Below are 20,904 nucleotides of genomic sequence, written 5' to 3'. Positions count from 1 at the left end.
AAAGTTAGATGCCAAGACTTAAAAAGAGAAATTCAAAGAAAAGTTGTGCAGATTTAATCACTCACAGTAAATATTTTAGCTCGGCTAGTAAATGGCACCAGGAATGGAGCTTGTTTTAGTATATCATTGGCTCTAGTATTCTCCATCATTGCCTGGAAGAGACTTCCAATTACCGATACAAATTTATGAACCAAAACCCAAACCAAAAGAAACATAAGTTGCAATGGCATAGCTATTACCTGAGATATGAAATACTCATTTACACCATCAGCATGAAATTCACTAGGAGGTGTAAATTGCCGTCTGTTGTTCCAATCTTGTAACTACAATAACGCTATGTTAGAACATTGATTCGATATAATCTTTATATCTCATACTTCAATTATAAACTAATTCAAGTGCAAGACAAAATATTGCAAGAATTGTGTTTGAAGGAGACGGACTCTGTATTTACCTGTGATAGGAGTTCAGATGCTACAACACAAACCCTATGCTGAAGGAACTCTAATGGATGCTTCTTCATAGCAAAGATATCAGTTGTTGATTTACCAAAGTTAGTAGGCACCGTAGGATTCAACCAGAGGAGCTGCCACAAGGCCTGAGTATGTAAAGCATAGATGCATTAGGCACGGAAAGAGTCCACATACAAACACAAGCCCTTATAGTCTTCTTTCATCAATTGCACACTTAGCACTCTCCAAGCAAAAGAAAAGTTGGATTTTTGGGTTTACACGACTCCGGAAGCTAAAGATATGCTTCAAAGAACAATACCGTCTGGTTGACTTAAAAAATGAGATTTCATGTATCTAAATATGATTGCTAAGGAACCTCCCCTGTCAGATCATCGAAAAAGAAAATTTTTTGTTTTTGTTTTTTTTTTTTTTTTTTTTTTTGAAACAAGAAATTGTTCATTTACATAACTTTAGGTGTTAATCACAGAACATAGTGCAACTAATCCGAGAACAGAGAGCATATTTAGAAAATCAAAAGAACTAATATGGGCACTTCCAGTTACACTTAGGTCCTATTTCAGTTCTGTGGATTATAACACCAGATTTGTTTATATAATAGTTTCTGCGCGCTAACTTCAGATTATGGCCGGTCCCGAATCAAGATAAAGGAGAAAGATTGTGGTAGGTTCATAAAGCAGCATAAAAATAGTAAAAAAATCACGATGAATCCTCATAGTAATGAATGTGTTCAAGGCGCCCGTTACGTTGACCCCACGTGTAGCACTAAATGGACAAAAGGTACTGTAAAATAGTTTCTAACTACTTTAGTCTGTTGCTTCCAGATTTCTACTTCTTTTTTTTTTTTTTTTTTTTTTTTTTTTTGAAACTGGTGACTGTTTCTACTTGCTTCCAGATTTCTACTTTATGAACAAACATTTCTCAAATCATAACCAAGGATGCAAGGAGTAACTTTAATTATTAGTAACTTCTCGTGGAGGTCTTGAACCAATTACCTATATGATCATGCCTTTAAGTCACAAGGGTGAGCAGATAATTACTACACATAAGTGAGAGTTTGGAACATCCGTACTTGTTCTTGGTTCTGATAGTAGATAAGTCTATGATTGCAAGCAAGTACACATTTTAACAGTATCAATTGAGGCTTCTACAGGTCTTCACCAATCACAATGGTAATCAATCTCCACTCATGATTCTTACACTGGCCGACCTGATGTGAACAGAAGCTAATCCTATCACTGCAGTGCTTCCTCTAACAATCACCACAGTAGTTTCCTAGGCCAGGATGAAGAGATAACAACTTAAAAGTTCTTTTCGATCAGTACAATTTTTTAAGTCCTTTGTTTACCCGTTTATTGATCCCTTACAAGGTTTTACCTGTCTAAGGATAACAATCAAACATCTGATATCCTTCAGCGATAATGGCTTCTCCTGTTCATAGAACTCCTCATTATCGACAATCATAAGCATATGCCTGTTTCACCATAGAGAAGAAGATGCGTTATTTACTTGTGCACTGTCACACCATACAAGCAGCCCTAGAATATTTGCCCAAATGATACAAATGAATGTATTGAAGCCATAAGCTCTTACTTATAAACTGGGCAGAAAACAGATAAAGGTAATAACCATCCAGGAGCATCTGCTGGCAAATATGGTGATTGCTCTGACAAGGATGACCATTTCTGATTTTCATGGCATTGTTTCATGAAGTTCCAAAGGACAGGAACTAGTTCTGTCCGATAGGCTAGTACAGTCATAATACGTTCAAGCGGCAAAATGTTGAAAGTCGCATGAAGGAAAGCACAAACTGCACTAACAGCTGCCACATGTTTCTCATCAAACTGGCCACTATGTGAACCATTTAGAGGTGAAAACCCTCCCAGTAAAACAGTAGTCTGTTCATCAAACATAAAATATGATTGATTGTTCAAATGGATAAAATCTTGACTGAACTAATAGTGAACCATAGTCGGTACGGCAAAAATTATGAGTGCATACCAGCTGTAGAAGAAAACGTGCATCGATAGCATTGGTTATCTGTTGCTCCAAACCCGAATTCAGAACTTTTTCTGTTTGTTCATCATCAATGACCATGTCATCCTCAGACACTGAAGAATTTGAACAAAGTGTAATCAGCTCGCAATACAATTAAAAAAAAGGGAAAAGGGTCAAAAATGCTCTTGCCGTTAATAGTTTGGTCCGAAAAACCCCCTATTGTTACTTAATTGGGTCAAAAATGCCCTTTTTTTAATATTGTTTTCCTAATAAAAATATAGTTTTTACAGAACCATTTTTTTGTTTCTTTTCTTTTAAGATCCCTTTAACTAATAAAAAAGTGGGAAGTCTATCTTTTTTCCTTCTTAATCTTGTTTTATCAATGAAAAAAAATAGGATATATTAGCAAATGTTTATCCTACAGACATAAAATAAGTTTCCTATTTTATTAAGAATTTTTTTTATCGTCATCTAAATGAAAATTAATGATTGGATACAATGATCTTATGTATATGACCTATATTATCCAATAAAAAAGTACATGGGGTTATTATTCTATTTTAATTGACGAAACGAGATTAAGAAGAGAAAAATATTAATTCCCACTTTTTTAGAAGTTAAAGGGATTTTAAAAGAAAAGAAACAAGAAAGGGGATTTTAAAAGAAAAGAAACAAGAAAAGGGTTCTTTAAAAATAATATTCTACTACGAAAAAATATGTTTAAAAGGAAACAATATGTTTATCAGGAAAAGGACATTTTTGAACCAATCAAGTAACAATAGGGGCATTTTTGGACCAAACAACTAACGGAGGACATTTTTGTTCAATTTCACATAATTTAAGGGCATTTTTGATCCTTTTCTGAAATGGTGTTTACATTCTTTTACCTTTTGAAATCTTATGTGTGTGAATTAGAACACCAATGAGCACATCTATTGAAGCAATAGCATGCAGGTATAACACAAATGTAATACAAGGACATACTTTCTTTACTTCCCATATTTGATGATTGGAGAGAAGGGAGTGCTTTCAACAAAAAAGTCACAACTGTTGCAAAATCAACCGCCTGTGAACAAATATTGGAGGAAATTGCTGTGATCCCGGAAGAAAATGAGCGAAGGAAACACATTCTATAAACAATAGTTTAACAAGAAACATTCCCTTTTGAAACGCAGATTCAACATTGAACAACTAATGAGCAAATCCAAATTCCCTTTTCCTTATTTGTGGCGTTACATCAGTCAACATCAAGTATCTACCTTGTAATCTTATTCATTTTAACCAAGAATAAAATATGCCATCAATTTGCCTATAGCAGAAATCATGCAAAATACTCCACAGAAAAAGACAAGGTGGATATAACAATATTAAAGGTTGCCTAAATCAGCAACATAATCGACAGTAGTGAGAAAATGAACCTTTGGCTAACTCAACGCAAAAGCTAGCTCATGATATGAGGATATGAGGATTGGAAGGAGGCAACATTCCATTCTCTCACCCAATGTTGGACACTTAACATCCCCTCCTACACACCTAGAGCTGATTATCTAGAGTGTGGAAAACATAACATTGGGGGCCCAAAACAGTCAACCAACAATTGAAATGGATTTGACTAGAAAATAGTCCCCGGGCTTAACTCAATTCCAAAACATAGTTCATGAGATGGAGATTCTCCAAGTCCATATAAGAAGATAACCCATTCTCTTTATGAATGTGGGAAACCTAACAACTACTAACACTTATTTTCTTCTCATTCCGAAAATACAATTGATCAATACTCTGCCTCAATCTCGAACTAGTTAATGTGGCAATATCAATCCTCTATGTATCTTGCTCAATTCGGGCCTATTTCATTTGACATGGGTAAGTTCTTAGTATTTTAAGGCAGATCAACACTTCTCTAACCTGAAGTTCTGTAAATCTCACACCTATTCCTAAGTGGACTCGACGTAAGTGTAACAACAATAACTATGTCTTAATCTCGACTAGTTGACATCGCCTACATGGAACTTTTGCTTCAGTGATATACATAGTTACATCCTTATTGGATCCTAGAGAATCTGAGATGGTAAGTCTTTTCTTTTTAAATAACTTCCTTTCATTTGATTTTAGGTCTAATTTACCCTTTTCAGCACCTACAATCAAGACAGTAGCGTAAGCAGAAAAAAGTGCATTTAGAGGTCCAGGTCCTTGTGTCTAAATCATCCCATGGTCCTCCTCTCATTTTATCATCCATATTGCAACTCCATTTGTTGTGATAATACTTAAATCTTATTTCTAATTTTGTATAACTGCACATCCATCCGTTATGACATTGTTGGTCTCCCAACCGTTCTGTCGAAGTTATCTTTCAATCTAGCAACATTATAGGGGAGTGAATGGTGAGCCTCTGATGCAATCCTAAGTTCTGTTGCAAAAATTTGGCTTGCAATAAAAATGCTTACGAACACCATGCATATCCACTCATCCTGAAACAATAGAGATGATTTGTCAAATGCTCAGTGTGCAATAGCATGAGGCTTGAAACTGATATTCAAATGTTGAGCCGTATCAAAACTCCTGACTCTCTTCCTATAATCCTTTAGCTACAATTTATTTGACCGTCTTTTCTTTAAATCCATTTGATGAAGACTGATCCATTTTAAGTGAGCGCGTGTACAATATTTACTTGACCCAAATTTTCGCACATTCTCTGATCCACCCCTACCTTGACCTTACATGAAATTTATCCACAAATACCCCCAAACCCCAACATTTCAAAAATTAAAACTTTTGCCATGTTTTCCTTCCATACAAACTATCACCTTTCGTAGAACTATTACTTAATTAACTCAAATTATACAAATAGGCTACTCTACCTAACCTTTGACATAACTTTTTATTTTTTTAGTAGAGAATCTACAAGAAAATAAGATGCAGAAGTATATCAGAAATAGATTCTTCAAGAAAAATATGGTTCTAAACAGACTATACCCAATCTTCTACACACACTGGAACCTCATTGGCACACCAAAAACATACTAGAAGAAAGAGGCCATTCCGAATATGGTCAGAATCTCCATACCATATTGACTTTAGAAGCTAATTATGTTGCCATTCCCACCCTATATGTTATGTTGTCACTGAAGTCTCCCCACCTCTTCATGGTGTTCCTTCATACACTGCATTCAAAAGGTAGTGTGACACTCCTGGTCCTCCATTCCTTTATCCACACGTCCATATTTTTTGTGCCATCAGCTCCCCCCAATAGAGTTGATCCTCCGTCCCAAATCTCTACAGTAATTTCGTTGTAACGTTTTGTTTAACACTTTAAGATTCTTCATACTTGGTCACCACTGTTTCGAGAAAGTTACGATATCCAAACTTACTAAATGGTGCTTGCTATGATCTTGATCTTCCGGCCACACTGGCCAGTGTCAGCAAAAGTGACATGTAGTATGTAGGAATCTTGACAATGCATTCTCTATCCCTTTCCTCCTTACGAACAAGTATCTCTCTTTCCATTCAACTAGCCTCTTCTCAACTCGTTTGATGACCAGATTCCATGTTGCTTGTTCCTTAATCGAGGCCCCCAACGCCAACCAGGTAGATAGTAGGAAGAGCACTAATGTTCTCAATTAAGTACGTATGTTATCTGCTTGATGATACCTCTCCCGTTGGAACGATCTGACTTCTTGAGGTTTGACCTCAAGTTTTAACATTACTTGTGACCACATTTGAATCGGTCCCACGTATCATGGTTTATTTCCATCGGCATCACAAAAACTAATAGATCAATAACAAAGAGGAGGTGAGAGATCCTCACACAATTTCGTCCCTCAATTGACACAGAGGAATTCCTCAAGTAGCCTCCTACCACAACTCTGTCCATCACCCTGCTCAAAGCTTCCTTCATCAGAATAAAAAAGTGTGGGAGATGATTTCCTTGACATGATATCTTTCACAAAAGAAATCACCCCCTTCTAATAAAATCTCACTTCCCAACATGTACCTCTCAAAACTAATTCCTTCAAAAGATATGTAACCAACCCCAATCTTATCAAATCATTTATAGAATATTTCCTTAATCTCCAACCCCAGTTGAATTAGCCTAAATAAAATGTGAGAGGAAGTATCACATGGAATCAATTCATGCCAAATAAAGCATTTGGGATTGCCAAAGAATGAGAGTACCTTCGTTGATATAAGATTCCAACAAGCAACTGTACTAGTAGATTCCAAGCAATACAATTATGTTTGCAGTCCCAACCAAGTTGGAGTCAGCTATATGAATCTTCACTAATCAGGTTCTCCACCTAAATTAATAAAAACTACTAGAAGTTCTATATTTCCTATTGCATAAAAATATCTCACTATATGAATCCTCACTGATCATGTTACCCATTTAAATTCATCTCAGGCCAATATTATACAGAACAAAAACAAAAATGAAAAGTACTAGAAGTCCTCTATGTTTCCTACTGGCATAAGATTCAGTAAAAGCCTCCTTTAAAGCATAGGACATAAAGTAACGTATTAATATGATTGAAATATATTTTCAATTATTTGGTTTGGCCGATATAAGAAGATTCTTCCACTGATGCCTACACTAAAGCGCCAACTAAGCGAGGTGAAGCAAACAACTTGGGCTTCACCGGCTTCAGGGCTCAAACGCCCTTTAAGTGAGCCTTTAACAACACTGATAACTGCACATCCATCTTACCATCCGCATCTCTGCAACACTCATCTTGTGGATAAGTTGGACTTTAGTGACCTAACATTCAATGTCATACAACATTGTTGGTCCAATAACTGTTTTATACTACTTACCTTCCATTTTGGTAGCCACTCTCCTATCATATAACACTCTGTAGCACATTTTCATTTCAACCATCTGATTCTGATTCTATATGGAACATCTTCATCTTTCATTCATTCTCTTGGAATAACGAGCCTAGATATTTGAAATGTTTGAATTTAGCACCATATCAACTACTCTGGACATTCTAGATTCAGCCATAAATCACTCAAACTTCTCAATTACCAGTTTCAAAAAAAAAAAAAACTCAAACTTCTACTTATCCTAAAACTCTTTAGTCTATAGATTGTTTCTCCACAGATCAAGCTTTTTGTTGATACCCTTGTTGGTTTCGTCAATTAATATAATCTTGTTAGCAAATAACATACACCACGAGACCTCATCTTGTATTGGTTAGCTCATCCATAATTAGGGTAAACAAGGGCGTGCTCAATATTGATCCCTGGCGTAAACCCACGGTTATGGGAAACTATTTTGTATCTACTACTACTGTTCTCACGCTAGTGACGAGTCATGCATACATGTCCTTATGGCATAGGTTTCAAACATAAATGACAGTAATTATAAAACTTGTACGACAAAAAAAAAAATCTCTTTTTATTTGAGTACAACAATGGCATGTCTTTAGTCTTTACCATAGTGAATGATTCTGGCTGAGCAAAAGCAAGTCCAACAACTTCCAACAGATTCCCAAGAAGGATAGCGTATCCAGGTAGATCGATCGCTATATCAGGAGGGAGGACATTAATATGGTCTTTCATGCATAATGTCATCTGATGAAAATAATGACGACTCACTGATGGACTTGCAAAGACCTGCATAATAAAATGAAACTAGCTGACTAAGCCATTAGGAAATATAAAAGAAACATGGGCAAACAGAACATAAACATCCCAGAAGCATAAATCTGAAGCTTCCACATGAAGATGAACAACTGTAAGGCACAGATCTGAGATATGAGCTGATAATCCCTGCAGATCATCCTAAAGACCAATTTACTTGAACTAGCAAAAGAGCAACTTGATACTTGGTTGGTAAAGGATTATTCCTCAATCTGATCCTCCATAGAAATAATCATGTTCCACTTCAACATTGTAACCAATTACCTCTTTTAGGTGAGGGAAAAACCGCCATAAAAATGGAATTGTAAGAATCTGGGATGGGAAGCAACACTTTGGGTCAACACTTGGGCAAGTACAAGTGCTTTGACCAATATGAGATGTAATTAGTGCAAGCACATGCTCGAATGAAGATACAACCCTGTTGGAAGCTGGAAAGCTTCTTTCCTGCAAAAGTTAAGCTGCATCCTGTCACTCTTCAAACTTTGATATACACCAAGGCAAGTAGATATTTGGACTCTTGAGATACTAGCACACCAAAACAGAAAAACAAGTGAATCATGCATGCAAAAAAATTAAGGTTGTCTTATTTATATTATATTCCATCCGAAGAAATATTATTTTGATGTATATTGTCCAAAGCATTTGTAGAAGGTCCTGAGCACAAGATACTTGTCCAACTTAGTCCCCCAATATCTTCCCTTAACTAATTTCTCACATCATATCAAAGTTTACGATCTCGATAGATATTCAAGTCTTTAAAGCTTGCCAGTGGGCAGCTTTTATATATATATATATATATATATATATATATATATATATATATATATATATATATATATATATATATATATATTATTAGTAGCCTATATCTTCTGCAAAGAATGTTCAAGAGTTAATGAGAAAAGACGAGAGATGTTGTGAATGAATTGTTTGATTATTCCCTCAAACATGTTGGGGCTTAAATCGTGTTTACAAGTAATTCTAAAAAGAAAAACAAAGAAAGTAATTCTCACAAGGAAAGGGAAGTAATTTTTATTTTGAATTACACAACTATAAGAACCATGGGATCTTGCCATATTTATAATCCCTCATTCTTAATACTCCCCCTCAAGTTGAAGCGTACATATTGTATGCTCCTAACTTGCCCCAGATATACTCAATTCTGGAGCCACAAATATACTCAACTTCATCTGATGAGTGCTCGATGAAGCAGCGGATGTCATTGGAGTAGGCGATGAGTCAACTTCATCTGATGAGTGCTCGATGAAGCAGCGGATGTCATTGGAGTAGGCGATGAGTTACTAGGCGGACTTTGTGTACCAAGTTGAGCTTGCAGCTGTAGATGAGGATAATAATTGTTGCTTCACAATCTCGTACCGAAGATAGTCCTCATAATCAATACTAGTCAGTGTAATAGAATGAGTATTCGATATCTCTTGCATCAAGTGAAGGTACGATTCCAGTTTCATTGGTCTGAACTACCATTATAATTTAGGAATAAGAAGAAATTCTTTTTGCTTTTGTGTGAGATTAAGAATAAGAAGATTTTTGTAAGGTAATAGTTCTTAATTTCTAATTGAACTAGAGGAAGTGAAGGAAATTTGAGATAAGAGAGAGAACTCCTTTTTTAAACCAGAAAAAGAATTAGAGGAAGTCGTACTAGAAGAGGGATAGAAAGAATTTTGAATTATGGAGAAAGAAATTTTAGAGTAAGGACTCAAACCGTTGGCTTTGATTCCAGAATAGAAACTCACTAGCAAAAGGATTTTCGGAGTAAGGACACAAACACTGGATTCTAATAGAAATTCAAGATCTGAGGAGGGTATTGGTTGCGTAGAAAGTAGAAGCGCGGGTCACCGAAGAGATAGTGGCAGCATATCGGTCGCCGGAGAAATGAATGATGCTGAATAGAGAGAGGAGCATCAATTGCTGGAGAGAAGAGTTCTGCTAGACACCAAACGGAAGAAGAAAAGAAGAAAATCATTGGCGGCACACGTCGGCTGGCATCACCCCTGTTAGCGAAAGCTATTTGCATCTCTACCAAAATCTTAGAAGCTCTGATGCTATGTAGAAAATGAAAAAGGAAAGAGAAAAATTGGGAATGAATTGCTTAATTATTGCCTCAAACATGTTGGGATTTAAATAGTGTTTACAAGTATTCCTAAAATACATGCATAGATAGACGTCGTGATTGACTTTTTGAGCTCATTACGTATAAAATAATGTAGGCACTATTAGAAATATTTACGACACTTGTTGCTGAGATAAATATAATAATTTTAACAATCAAAATAAAATCCTAAAAAGAGAAGGAACATAAAAGGAAAGTAATTCCTATTTCCAATTACACAATATGAGGACTCTAAACCTTTCCTCTATATACACACACACACACGCACATATATATTTTTTATTACAAAAGCAAACGCGCACACACACACACATATATACATTGATGTGTGTGTGTATATGCAGTGGCGGAGCAACGATTTTTTTTAAGAGGGTTCAAAATTATAAAGAAGTAAACACACGAAGAAGCCAAGGGGTTTCAACATCTAGCATATAGAAGCTTGTATATACGGTGTAATTTTTCACCGAAGGCATCCGAACCCCCCTCGGCCCAACCTAGCTCTGCCCCTGTATGTATGTATATCACTCCCTCCGTCCCAATTTATGTGACACCATTTGACTTGGCACAAAGTTTAAGCAAGAAAGGAAGACTTTTGAAATTTGTGATATAAAACAAACCTTAAACATTTGTGTGACTATAAATCATTTCATTAAGGGTAAAAGGAGAATTTTAAAATTAAATTATTTCTAATTTTAGAAAGGTGAATTTTTTTCGAGTCTGACTTTGTCGAGTGCCCGGGTGATGGGGGAGAAGTTGAGGGCTATAGGGGCTTGGGAGAGTAGAGGGGACGCGAGCAGTATGTGGGACAGGACGGCGAGTTGCATTAGGGAAGCAGCTAGAGATGTTCTGGGAGTCTCGAGAGGTCGTCGTGGTGGGCGACGAGGGGACTGGTGGTGGAATGGAGAAGTCCAGGGGAAGGTGGAAGCAAAGAAGGTGGCGTACGCGAAGTTGGTAGACAACAAGGATGATGAGGAGAAACGGACGAATAGGGAAAGGTATAAGATTGCGAGAAAGGAAGCAAAGTTGGCAGTTTCGGCGGCAAAAACGGCAGCTTTCGAACGTCTATATGCAGAATTAGAGGACAAAGGCGGGGATAAGAAGTTGTTCAGGCTAGCCAAGGCGAGGGAGAGAAAGGCACGGGACCTGGATCAAGTAAAGTGCGTCAAGGACGAGGATGGCAAAGTATTGGTGGAGGAAGCTCTCATTAAACGGAGATAGCAATCATACTTCCATAAACTCTTGAACGAGGAAGGTGATAGAGACATTTTGTTGGGAGATTTGGAGTACTCTGAGAGGCGTCGCGATTTTGGGTATTGTAGGAGTATCAAGGTGGAGGAGGTTAAAGGTGTTGTTCGTAGGATGCGCAGGGGAAGAGCTATCGGGCCTGACGAGATCCCTGGGGAGTTTTGGAAGAGTGCGGGCAGGGTAGGTTTGGAGTGTTGACTGGATTGTTTAATGTTACTTTTAAGACGGCGAAGATGCCTGAGGAGTGGAGGTGGAGTATGATGGTTCCTTTGTATAAGAACAAGGGTGATATTCAAAGTTGCAACAACTATAGAGGGATCAAACTGCTAAGCCACACTATGAAAGTATGGGAAAAGGTGGTGGAGATGAGGGTGAGAAAGGCGTGTCCGTTTCGCAGAATCGGTTCGGATTCACGTGGAGCGCTCGACTACGAAGCCATCCGTCTTGTGAGGAGGCGGTGGAGCAAGATAGGCGAGAGGAAGAAGGACTTGCACATGGTTTTCATCGACCTAGAAAAGACTTACGACAAAGTGCCGAGAGAGGTTTTATGGAGATGCTTGGAGGCCATAGGTGTGCCGTAGCGTACGTTAGGGCGATCGAGGACATGTGTGGGGGAGCTAAGACCGGGGGTAAAGACGGCGGGGAGGAGACTCGGAGCACTTCCGGTGGAGATGGGGTTGCGCCGGGGATCGGCTCTTAGCCCATTTTTATTTGCCTTAGTGATGGATTGTTTGACGCGGCAAATTCAAGGTGAGGTGCCATGGTGTATGTTATTTGCAGATGACATAATCTTGATTGACGAGACTCGTAGCGGAGTGAACGCTAAGCTGGAGATTTGGAGACAAACTCTGGAGTCTAAAGGGTTCAAGTTGAGTAAGACCAAGATAGAGTACATGGAGTGCAAGTTCAGTGACGTGACACGCTGAGCACAGCGTGGAAGTGAGGCTTGGTACCCGTGCCGTCCCAAAGAAAGGAAGTTTCAAATATCTTGGATCTATTATACAAGAAAATGGGGATATTGACGATGATGTCTCGCATCGTATTGGTGCGAGGTAGATGAAATGGAGGCACTTGCTTCGAGTGTTGTGTGATAAGAAGGTGCCACCAAAACTTAAAGGCGAGTTCTCAAAGTGGTTGTGAGACCGACTTTGTTGTACGGAAGCGAGAGTCTTTGAGCAATCAAAACTCTTCGTCTAAAAGATAAAAGTTGCGGAAATGAGAATGTTACGATGGATGTGTGGGCACGCCGGGCGAGATAGGATTAGGAATGAAGATATCAGGATAAGGTTGGAGTAGGATCGGTGGAGGACGGTATGAGGGAAGCGAGGGCCGAGATGGTTTGGGCATGTGAGGAGAGAGACACGCGTATTGCCACCGGTGCGAGTGTGAGGTTAGCTATGGATGATTTCGAGAAGAGGTAGGGGTAGGCGAAAAGTATTGGGAGAGGTCTTTGGGAACGGGACATGGCGCGGTTTCGAACTGCAGAGAACATGACCTTAGATAGGAAGTTATGGAGGACTCAGATTAGGGTAGAAGGCTAGTAGGTAGTCGCTCTTTCGATCGATAATCTATTGTCCTTTGATTCTTGCTACTATATGTTGTTTCTTGTGCTTCGATTATCTTATCTATCTGTGGTAGCTACTGCTTCCTTTTTCAAACGGCCCTATCTCGTTGTGTTTTCTCTTGAGCCGAGGGTATCTTTCTGAAACAGCCTCCCTATCTTCCGAGATAGGGGTAAGGTCTACATACACTTTACCCTCCCCAGACCCCACATTGTGAGATTTCACTGGGTATGTTGTTGAATTTTTTTTTTTTTTGGGACAGACTAAAAAGGAAAGGGTGCCACATAAATTGGGACAGAGAGAGTAATAATTTACAAATCCTTAACAAATGTATTGGAAGCATAGGATTGAAGAGAGTCGTATGAAAGCCCTGCATTTCAACATTAGTTCGGATATCGGGAATCTCCATGAAAACTTACAAGTGTCACACAACTCCATTACCTTTCGCTCCATACTTTCTAGCTCCCAAGAGTAGAAGAGCAATTTACGGCAATAAAATTAGTTGGCAGAATGTAAAACTAATCCATAACTACAACCTACTTGGATTTTGTGATCACTTCTTTGAAAACTATACTTAAAAACTCATTGCGGAGCTCTAAAAGAAAGTATCAACTGATATGGCATATGTGGAGATGGATTACTCTAATCCTACTATGCAGACAGTGCAGGAAACTTCAACATACAGTTGACAGAACTACAATAGCTATCAGAACTCAGGATAGGATTCATATGTTAGCAATAGCTTTTCTTCTTTTAGCTAGTTCCAATTTTGAACATTATGTAGTAACTTTTGATTTTCTGGTTGCTACGAACAGTCAGTAGGCTCAATACCAAGTAACATATTAGTTTAAAAATAAAAACATACGCTATGGCAGGTTGTAAAATAATTTAATTAAATAGCTCTTGTACTTGTAGAAGCAGGCAGAAAATATACATGGTAGAGGAAAGAAAGTATCAGTTGAGTTCATATTGTGTATGCTATACCTTGCCAATCAGAACAATTTCCCTAAATAAGGAATATATATTATTTTGAAGAAGATAGGTGACAGTGCTGCAAGCCCAAGGAAGTCTTAAATCAATCAACAATGTAACTGCATCCAACAAGAGTATTGCTGATGTACAGGACTTCTCAGATTCCATAAAAAGTTGATCTCTCAACTTATTCCTGCATGGACATGGCTCACATGAGTAAAATAAAGACATGAAAGCAATTGTTTAGCGTTCCAATTGGACTTGAGTCCTACAAAAACTGGTATCCTACAGATGTTAAATAAAACAGCTTATTTCAGAAAATGACACTACACGTGAGTAAACATAGTTCTATGACTAGTATAATAGATACATCAAAATAAATGCCTGCCCCAGGCAACCTCAGCAAAGCTAACTAAATTTCAAGATTTAGCAGAGTAAATCTACTCCCCTCCCCCCCTCTCGCAATAAAGAGTTCAAAGCCAGCAGCTATAAAGCATGTTATCAACGTGTCAGGATTATAGAAAGATGAAAGACATCATAAAATAGCATAGTTTTAGTTTTATGGTAGAAAACGTTTGCTGTATCAAGCTTTCCTCCGAGAATAGCTACTAAATATGTTAGGGAAGAAAGTTGGAAGAGAATACATGTAAAAATGGGACCATAGAGGCTGTATAGCCCCTTTGCCAGCACTGTAAATCTTGTTAACCAGCTCACTAACACTAACTTTTAATAGTGACATGCAATAATTCTTGCAACCCAGGCGCAATTATCTTTAGGGTGGTGAAGGTGAAGCTCCAAGTGGTCTTTCAACATAACTCACATAGCACAAAAAATAGAATGAAATGCGAAATACAGAAGACTGTTCAATGGCAATATAAAGATCTGGAGTTCAGGTCCAATACAATCCAAAGGAGTTTAAGGAAAGAACTTATTTTTTGATGAATAACACGAAAGAATCGATTTATCCCTCTTTTCTTGAATACTATATATTTGCTACACAATTAGATTGGTTTTAAGCTTTTAGATAATAAGGTCAAATAACTCTCTTTCACTGTGTTCGACAGGGACAAGAGTAACATTAACCAAATGAAGTTCAAGTGCTTCATATGGGAAAGTAAATCAAGAAGAAATGAAGTAAGGTCTTGAGTTAACCTGTTGCCATAAACAGCCCGAATACAAGCATGAACATATTTCTTTACTCTGTATCTCACCAAGGCAGGATTGGAAGCATACTCCGTACCAGCAAAGAGGCTAACAATATCCCCTGTAAAATTCCTGCACACTGTTAATGCTAGAGGCAAGCTTCCGGCATGCAAAACTCAAGAGGTTAATGACAGAGAAACAAAGGAATAACATGTAATGATTAACCAAAAAAAAAAAAATCTAATTAGAGTACCAAGAATAAATATTTTTTTTGACGCAGTTAAACTTGAACACGAAGATGCTATGAACAAAACATGCACTTAAAGAAACAAGGTCAGTTGTGTAACTTAGAAGTATCTGATAAAAGAAACAAGGTCAGTTGTGTAACTTAGAAGTATCTGATAAGTTGCAGCATAAATAATGAGTTTTGACAAAGCACCACATTCCATAAAAGCTGGCAAAGAAAAATTAAATTAAACCATTAGTCATACACTTGATTTTCGCCAGACAACAATATATCAATTATTTAGCATGGAACCCCAAGAATATGAAGAGATACCTAAATAATACAATCCAATGCCATTACAGGGGACTTCCATTGAAAGGTAACTTAAGTTTCAGGGATTACTAAAGCCATGGAACCAACACAAGGAGGCATGATTCAACACTCCATCAAAGCCCAAAACATTATCAAGCAAGCATTTGTTTGCCGTGATGCAGATCCGCAGCTTGACTTCTAGAGTTCTAAAATATTCATCAATTCATATGAGTTACGTAGATAGCTTAACACATATGACGTGAAGTGATACAATTTTCTTTTTAAAGCCATCATTAATCATCTCTTATCGGCAGACGGAACCAGAATCAAACAGGAAACACACAGCTTCACAACTCCAGATAAATGAAGGCACTCAGTATGTGCTACATAAATTGTCCACATGAAATTGACAAAGAGAGGAAACAAACCGCTAGCTCGAACAAACTCTAGTAGCGATCGGCATGTCTCCACGAGGACAGAAACATCAGTAGTGTATGTTGGATTGAAAAAAAAAAGTAGCTGACGCAGAAAATCTGAATCTGGACCGAAACACTGCCTGAACACACATGAAAAAGAAAATAAAAAGCTAATCCTCAAAGATTCTAGAAAGAAGCTCATACAACTTCATGGGATAAGTGCAAAGAAAAGAGAACATATCAGACCACCCAATTACATGACCTAACAGGGGGGGAAGGACATTGCATCTAAAGCAACATATTAAAGAGACCAAAAAAGCAATATAAGTAAACCTGTCAACAGGGTGGCAGCGCTTCCCATATGTTTTTAAAAAATTCTCACGAACTTTAGAACGTTCAGCTTCCACCTCCTTTCTACCTCTGAAGCATTTCTGTATTCAGTACTTATTCAAGTCAAAAAAAGTAACAAGTCCTAAATGATTCTAGCAAGAGAGGTTATCCAAACATATCCAAAAACAATTTGAGTCAAATATAGCCAAAATAAAAGAGAAAGGCATAGGGAGATAGAGAAGGTGCAAGACAGAACTTGCAAATTGTCACATTAGATGATCTTGGAAAAGTCTTTTGTCGTTTCTATTGGCAAGAGCAACTAAGAGCCCAAAACTTAAGAACAAAATAAGCACTCAAGGCATTTGACAATCTGTCTGGTGTGAAAAAAAGTATCTGCGTGGATCTATACATTCCTACAAAAGATTTGCATATACGTGAGGAATAGCCTCCTGTTTTTAATGTCTTTTTGGTGCACCCACGAATTCCTATTTGTATAATAGACTGGGTGTCTTTCGTATAGAATCATATATTTATGTAGATTCTCTACTTTTTGGTGTACCTCTTGCACACGGGGGCTTTCTCGGTACCAATAAAATTATATTTGATATGGAAAAGGGGGGAGATTCTATCAGTTGTGATTGTATATAATGATTTCAAATACAATGACACTTTCAAAATACAACCAATTATGTGGTGCTCTAGATCCTCCGATTCCTCTAGTTTTTAGTGAATACAAGCACATAAATAAACCTGATTACATCTTGCATTTTTCTTGCCATAATTTGACGTACCTATCCTAAAACCAAGAGAGAGATGAATATATGAACTTTAAGATACTCCCTTGCTTCAGTTTAGCAAGTTTTTTTATTTTTATTTTTATAAGTCATTTTTATTAAAGGAAACAGTATCTGTTAAAAGTACAAAAGTACATTAAATAGCTAAATTGTCTAGCAAGTCCAGCGAATTATGCAAATCCAACACTACATTTCCTTCTTTCCAAAAGTACAAGAAATGAAACAATTATATTTCACTGACTGCAATTGACTCCTCTTTCCTTCGAAGCATCTCATATTCCTCTCCTTTCATAAGGTCCAAATTATGCATAGAGGAATGTTAACCCAGATATTCTTTAAGGCTGAATCTGGCAAACAAACGCCCAACTTTCAAGCACCTCTCGGAACTTCCTAGGGCTTACCCAGTGGGAGCTATACATTGTGAAAAACATAGACCGCACCTGCCTAGAAAATTCGCAGTGCAAAAAAATGTGGTCCACAGATTCACATGCTCTTTCACACAAGAAGCATCTACTACATAGAAACCATCTCCTTTCATCAAGTTTTCTTGAGTCAGGCATGCTCCATGTGCCACTTGCCAGCCAAAACAAGCAACTTTTATTGGTACAGTTTAGCAGGTTTGACTGATGGAAATTAAAATCAAGGACAAAAATCTCACTAGCTTATTGCTAGGATTTTGGTTGTAAGGGGCATTTGCTAACAGGGCTAACAAATATTTTCTTATTTTATTCACTAGAATTTGGAGCTGATAAAATAGTAAAACCTCACCTTTACAGCTTTACTATCTAATATCTACAGACGGGCGAGTTTTATTTGTAAGTGTCTATGAATGGACTAGTCAATGGGTATCAAATTTATCATATTATTAATGTCAATATGAGGAGTGAACCCAATGTAAGATGATATTATCAGAATTGCGATTCCAGGATGTTCTGTATAGGCCCTAGAAAGCATCAGCTTTCAAAACAAAAATTGAGGTCTCATACAAGGATTTGAGACGAAAGCATATACCAAGTGAAAGAATTGAGGGCGGGTAGGCTGAGTGGGAGGTTACCATGAAGTAGAGAAACGACAAGAATAGAGGAAAAGGAGGCTGAACTGAGAAGACAGTCTTCAAGGTGAATTTTGCGTCTGAAGTTCGCTCCTTTCTAAAGCTACGAAAGTAGAGAAAAGGGAAGGATCCAGGGAAGGAGGGGTTACAGTTTAGTAAAACCTCCCAACACGCCAATTAAAATAAAAAACTGGAACACGAGAGGTTAAAAAGACCCCTCTAGAAAATGTGGTAGTGAAGGATATGCTGAAACCGAAAGCAAACTTGATGTGTCTGCAGGGGACCAAAGTGTCAAATGTTAAATATAATAGTTCTTCATTATTGGGGGACAATAATATGAAACAAAAGGATGTTAGAAGTTATGGAGGTGCTTCACAGATACTCCGATATGTACATTTTAGCATGACAACAAGAGTTATTTTCAGGTGACGAGGTGCATCATAAATGACCTCTTACATGGGCATTAACATAGAATTTATCAATTAGATATGCAGATAAAAGAACATAAATGGAAATGGAAAAACTCCCCAAGTGTCTTCTCTGACTTTAATAATGAAAATTGGAGTTATAGACCTGTCTTTGTCATGGGCGAAAAAACTTCGAGATATAGAAATGAGCCCAAATTGGAAAGAATCATGATCTCTACAAGATGGGAAGAGAAGCATCACAACTCCATCTGGAGAACTTTGTTGAGGCCAATCTCAAATCGTATTCCTTAATTCTTGATAGCGGAGGAATCCAAGGACTCATCGTTGTTAGAGTTTGAGAAGATGTGGCTTCAACGTCAAAACTTTAAGAAGACAGGGAAATCATGGTGGAAGACCCACTCAATTACCGAAAGACAAGATTTTATGTGTTAGAGATGTTGCAAAGTGATTGTTTCTTTTACTACCTTATCCTATTATTTTTTTGAAACTGGTAAATTTTTCTATATTTCATATGTAGCAAACAGTACTTAGGTAGTACTGAAACCGTATTTACAAGAAAGTCTATTGTCCTCTCTCTATATTGTATCTAAAACATCAATTACAGTGACAGTATCATTTGAGTAGATCTGATTGCACCAAAAACACAACAGCAAAATAAAGCTTAACTTGATCTTCTGCACCCCATTCTCCACATTCTCAAAACATCTGGAGTTTCTCTCCTACCAAATTGTCCACCAAATGCAAGCAGGGATAATTCTCCATCTAGTCCTGTCCTTTGCCTGTAAGCCAGTTTCCTCCCAGCTTTTAAGAGCATCTGTAACCTTCCCAGGCATGGTCCAGGAAACGCCTTTGAGATTAAGAATAATTCTCCATAGATGAGCTGTTATCTTACAGTGAAGGAAAAGATGGTTAACTGTCTCTGATGTTTCCCCACACAAAAAGCACCTGGAACATAAAATGAAGCCTCTTTTCCTCAAATTATCTTGTGTAAGAGCTGCCTCTTTAGCCAGTAGCCACACAAAACAGGCAACTTTGTGAGGAATTTTTGTTTTCCAGATGTGTTTCCAAGGCCAGTTGGCTATCTGCTGATTGGAATAATTCATCAACTTGTAAGCTGCATTAACTTTGAATAAACCCTTAGTGCTGCCTTGCCACCATAATAAATCTTCACCTGTCTGTAGTCCACTAAACTGCTCTAATGTACTAAAGAATTCAACCACTCTTTGCGCTTCCCAGTCATTGATATGTCTTCTAAAAATGATGTTCCATCCTTGAGGTGTCCACATCTCTGCATATTGAAGATATCTGGGAAGACCACATCTAATCTGCCAAATTCATGCCAATTGTCCTTCCAAAAGCTAGTTTTACTCCCATCAAACACTTTGATCTTGGAATTATCCCTCAACTCAGTCCACAGTGTTCTAATGGATCTCCATAGGCTAACCCCAAATGGTGTAGTGACCTCCTTAGTCATCCATTTGTCTTCCTGTTCATACTTTGCTTTAATAATATTCTCCCAAAGGAGTTGATTCTCATTGGTGAACTTCCACAACCATTTCATTCTAAGAGCTTTTCTCTGAATCTTCAAGTTCTTGATCCCTAACCCTCCAAGATTCTTGCCAAAAGTGATTGCTTTCCACTTAATCCTATTATTTTGCTGCTATTACTGCTTATTATTATTATTATTTATTATTACTGATGTTTTTTCATCTCTCCTTGAGCCGGGAGTCTATCGGAAACAACCTCTCCACCCGTCAAAACGTAGGGTAAGGTATGCGTAAACTCTACCCTTCCCAAGCGGCCCGGGCCCCACCTGGTGGGATTATACTAGGTATGTTGTTGTTGCAAAGTGACTTGAAAGAATGGAATTAACAGGTGTTTGGAAATGTTGATGCAGATACCGTAATTGATATCCACAACTTCAGTTAATTTGAGCAAGGATGAGAGGCCCCAAGAGAAACAATTAAGAAACTAGGGTCGGGTATGAGCAAAGGAACAATCAAATTGTTATCGGAAAACATCGTCTTCTTTTCCAGGGTGAGGTTTTCCATCATGATTAATCAAAATGCTTTCATTTTTCCAACAGAAGTGAAGGAAATCCAATCTCTCTACTATAATCCCAGCTTACTACGAAAGCACTTAACAAGCTGTTCTAAAAACCTATGGTAGGGAGTTCTATAATAATT

General features: G+C 37.7%; 1 protein-coding gene across 7 annotated transcripts in view; it reads right to left on the bottom strand.

Annotated features, from left to right (window-relative positions):
• Positions 1–20,904, bottom strand: part of LOC132034481 (E3 ubiquitin-protein ligase UPL6) — a 56,306-nt gene that overhangs the window by 26,823 nt on the left and 8,579 nt on the right. For 5 of the 7 annotated variants that reach the window (XR_009409125.1, XR_009409124.1, XM_059424857.1 and 2 more), the window contains exons 2-15: positions 16,449–16,546; positions 16,128–16,255; positions 15,171–15,282; positions 14,031–14,211; positions 8,373–8,552; positions 7,902–8,081; positions 3,453–3,534; positions 2,472–2,581; positions 2,064–2,368; positions 1,848–1,944; positions 1,671–1,745; positions 455–598; positions 240–323; positions 66–152 (exon numbers count right to left, since the gene is read on the bottom strand). Coding sequence is in view for 5 of the 7 variants with exons in the window: in XM_059424857.1 (XP_059280840.1) it covers positions 66–152; positions 240–323; positions 455–598; positions 1,671–1,745; positions 1,848–1,944; positions 2,064–2,368; positions 2,472–2,581; positions 3,453–3,534; positions 7,902–8,081; positions 8,373–8,552; positions 14,031–14,211; positions 15,171–15,282; positions 16,128–16,255; positions 16,449–16,546 (1,863 nt within the window). In the remaining 2 variants the exon portion in view is untranslated. Of the gene's footprint in view, positions 1–65; positions 153–239; positions 324–454; positions 599–1,670; positions 1,746–1,847; positions 1,945–2,063; positions 2,369–2,471; positions 2,582–3,452; positions 3,535–7,901; positions 8,082–8,372; positions 8,553–14,030; positions 14,212–14,662; positions 15,143–15,170; positions 15,283–16,127; positions 16,256–16,448; positions 16,547–20,904 lie in introns of those variants that run through there. The other 2 variants (XM_059424854.1, XM_059424856.1) reach the window with 2 other exon arrangements.

Source organism: Lycium ferocissimum, chromosome 10 (assembly GCF_029784015.1).
Source record: "Lycium ferocissimum isolate CSIRO_LF1 chromosome 10, AGI_CSIRO_Lferr_CH_V1, whole genome shotgun sequence".
Lineage (NCBI taxonomy): Eukaryota > Viridiplantae > Streptophyta > Magnoliopsida > Solanales > Solanaceae > Lycium > Lycium ferocissimum.
Note: the sequence above shows the minus strand (reverse complement) of the source record. Positions and strands in the feature narration are given on the sequence as shown.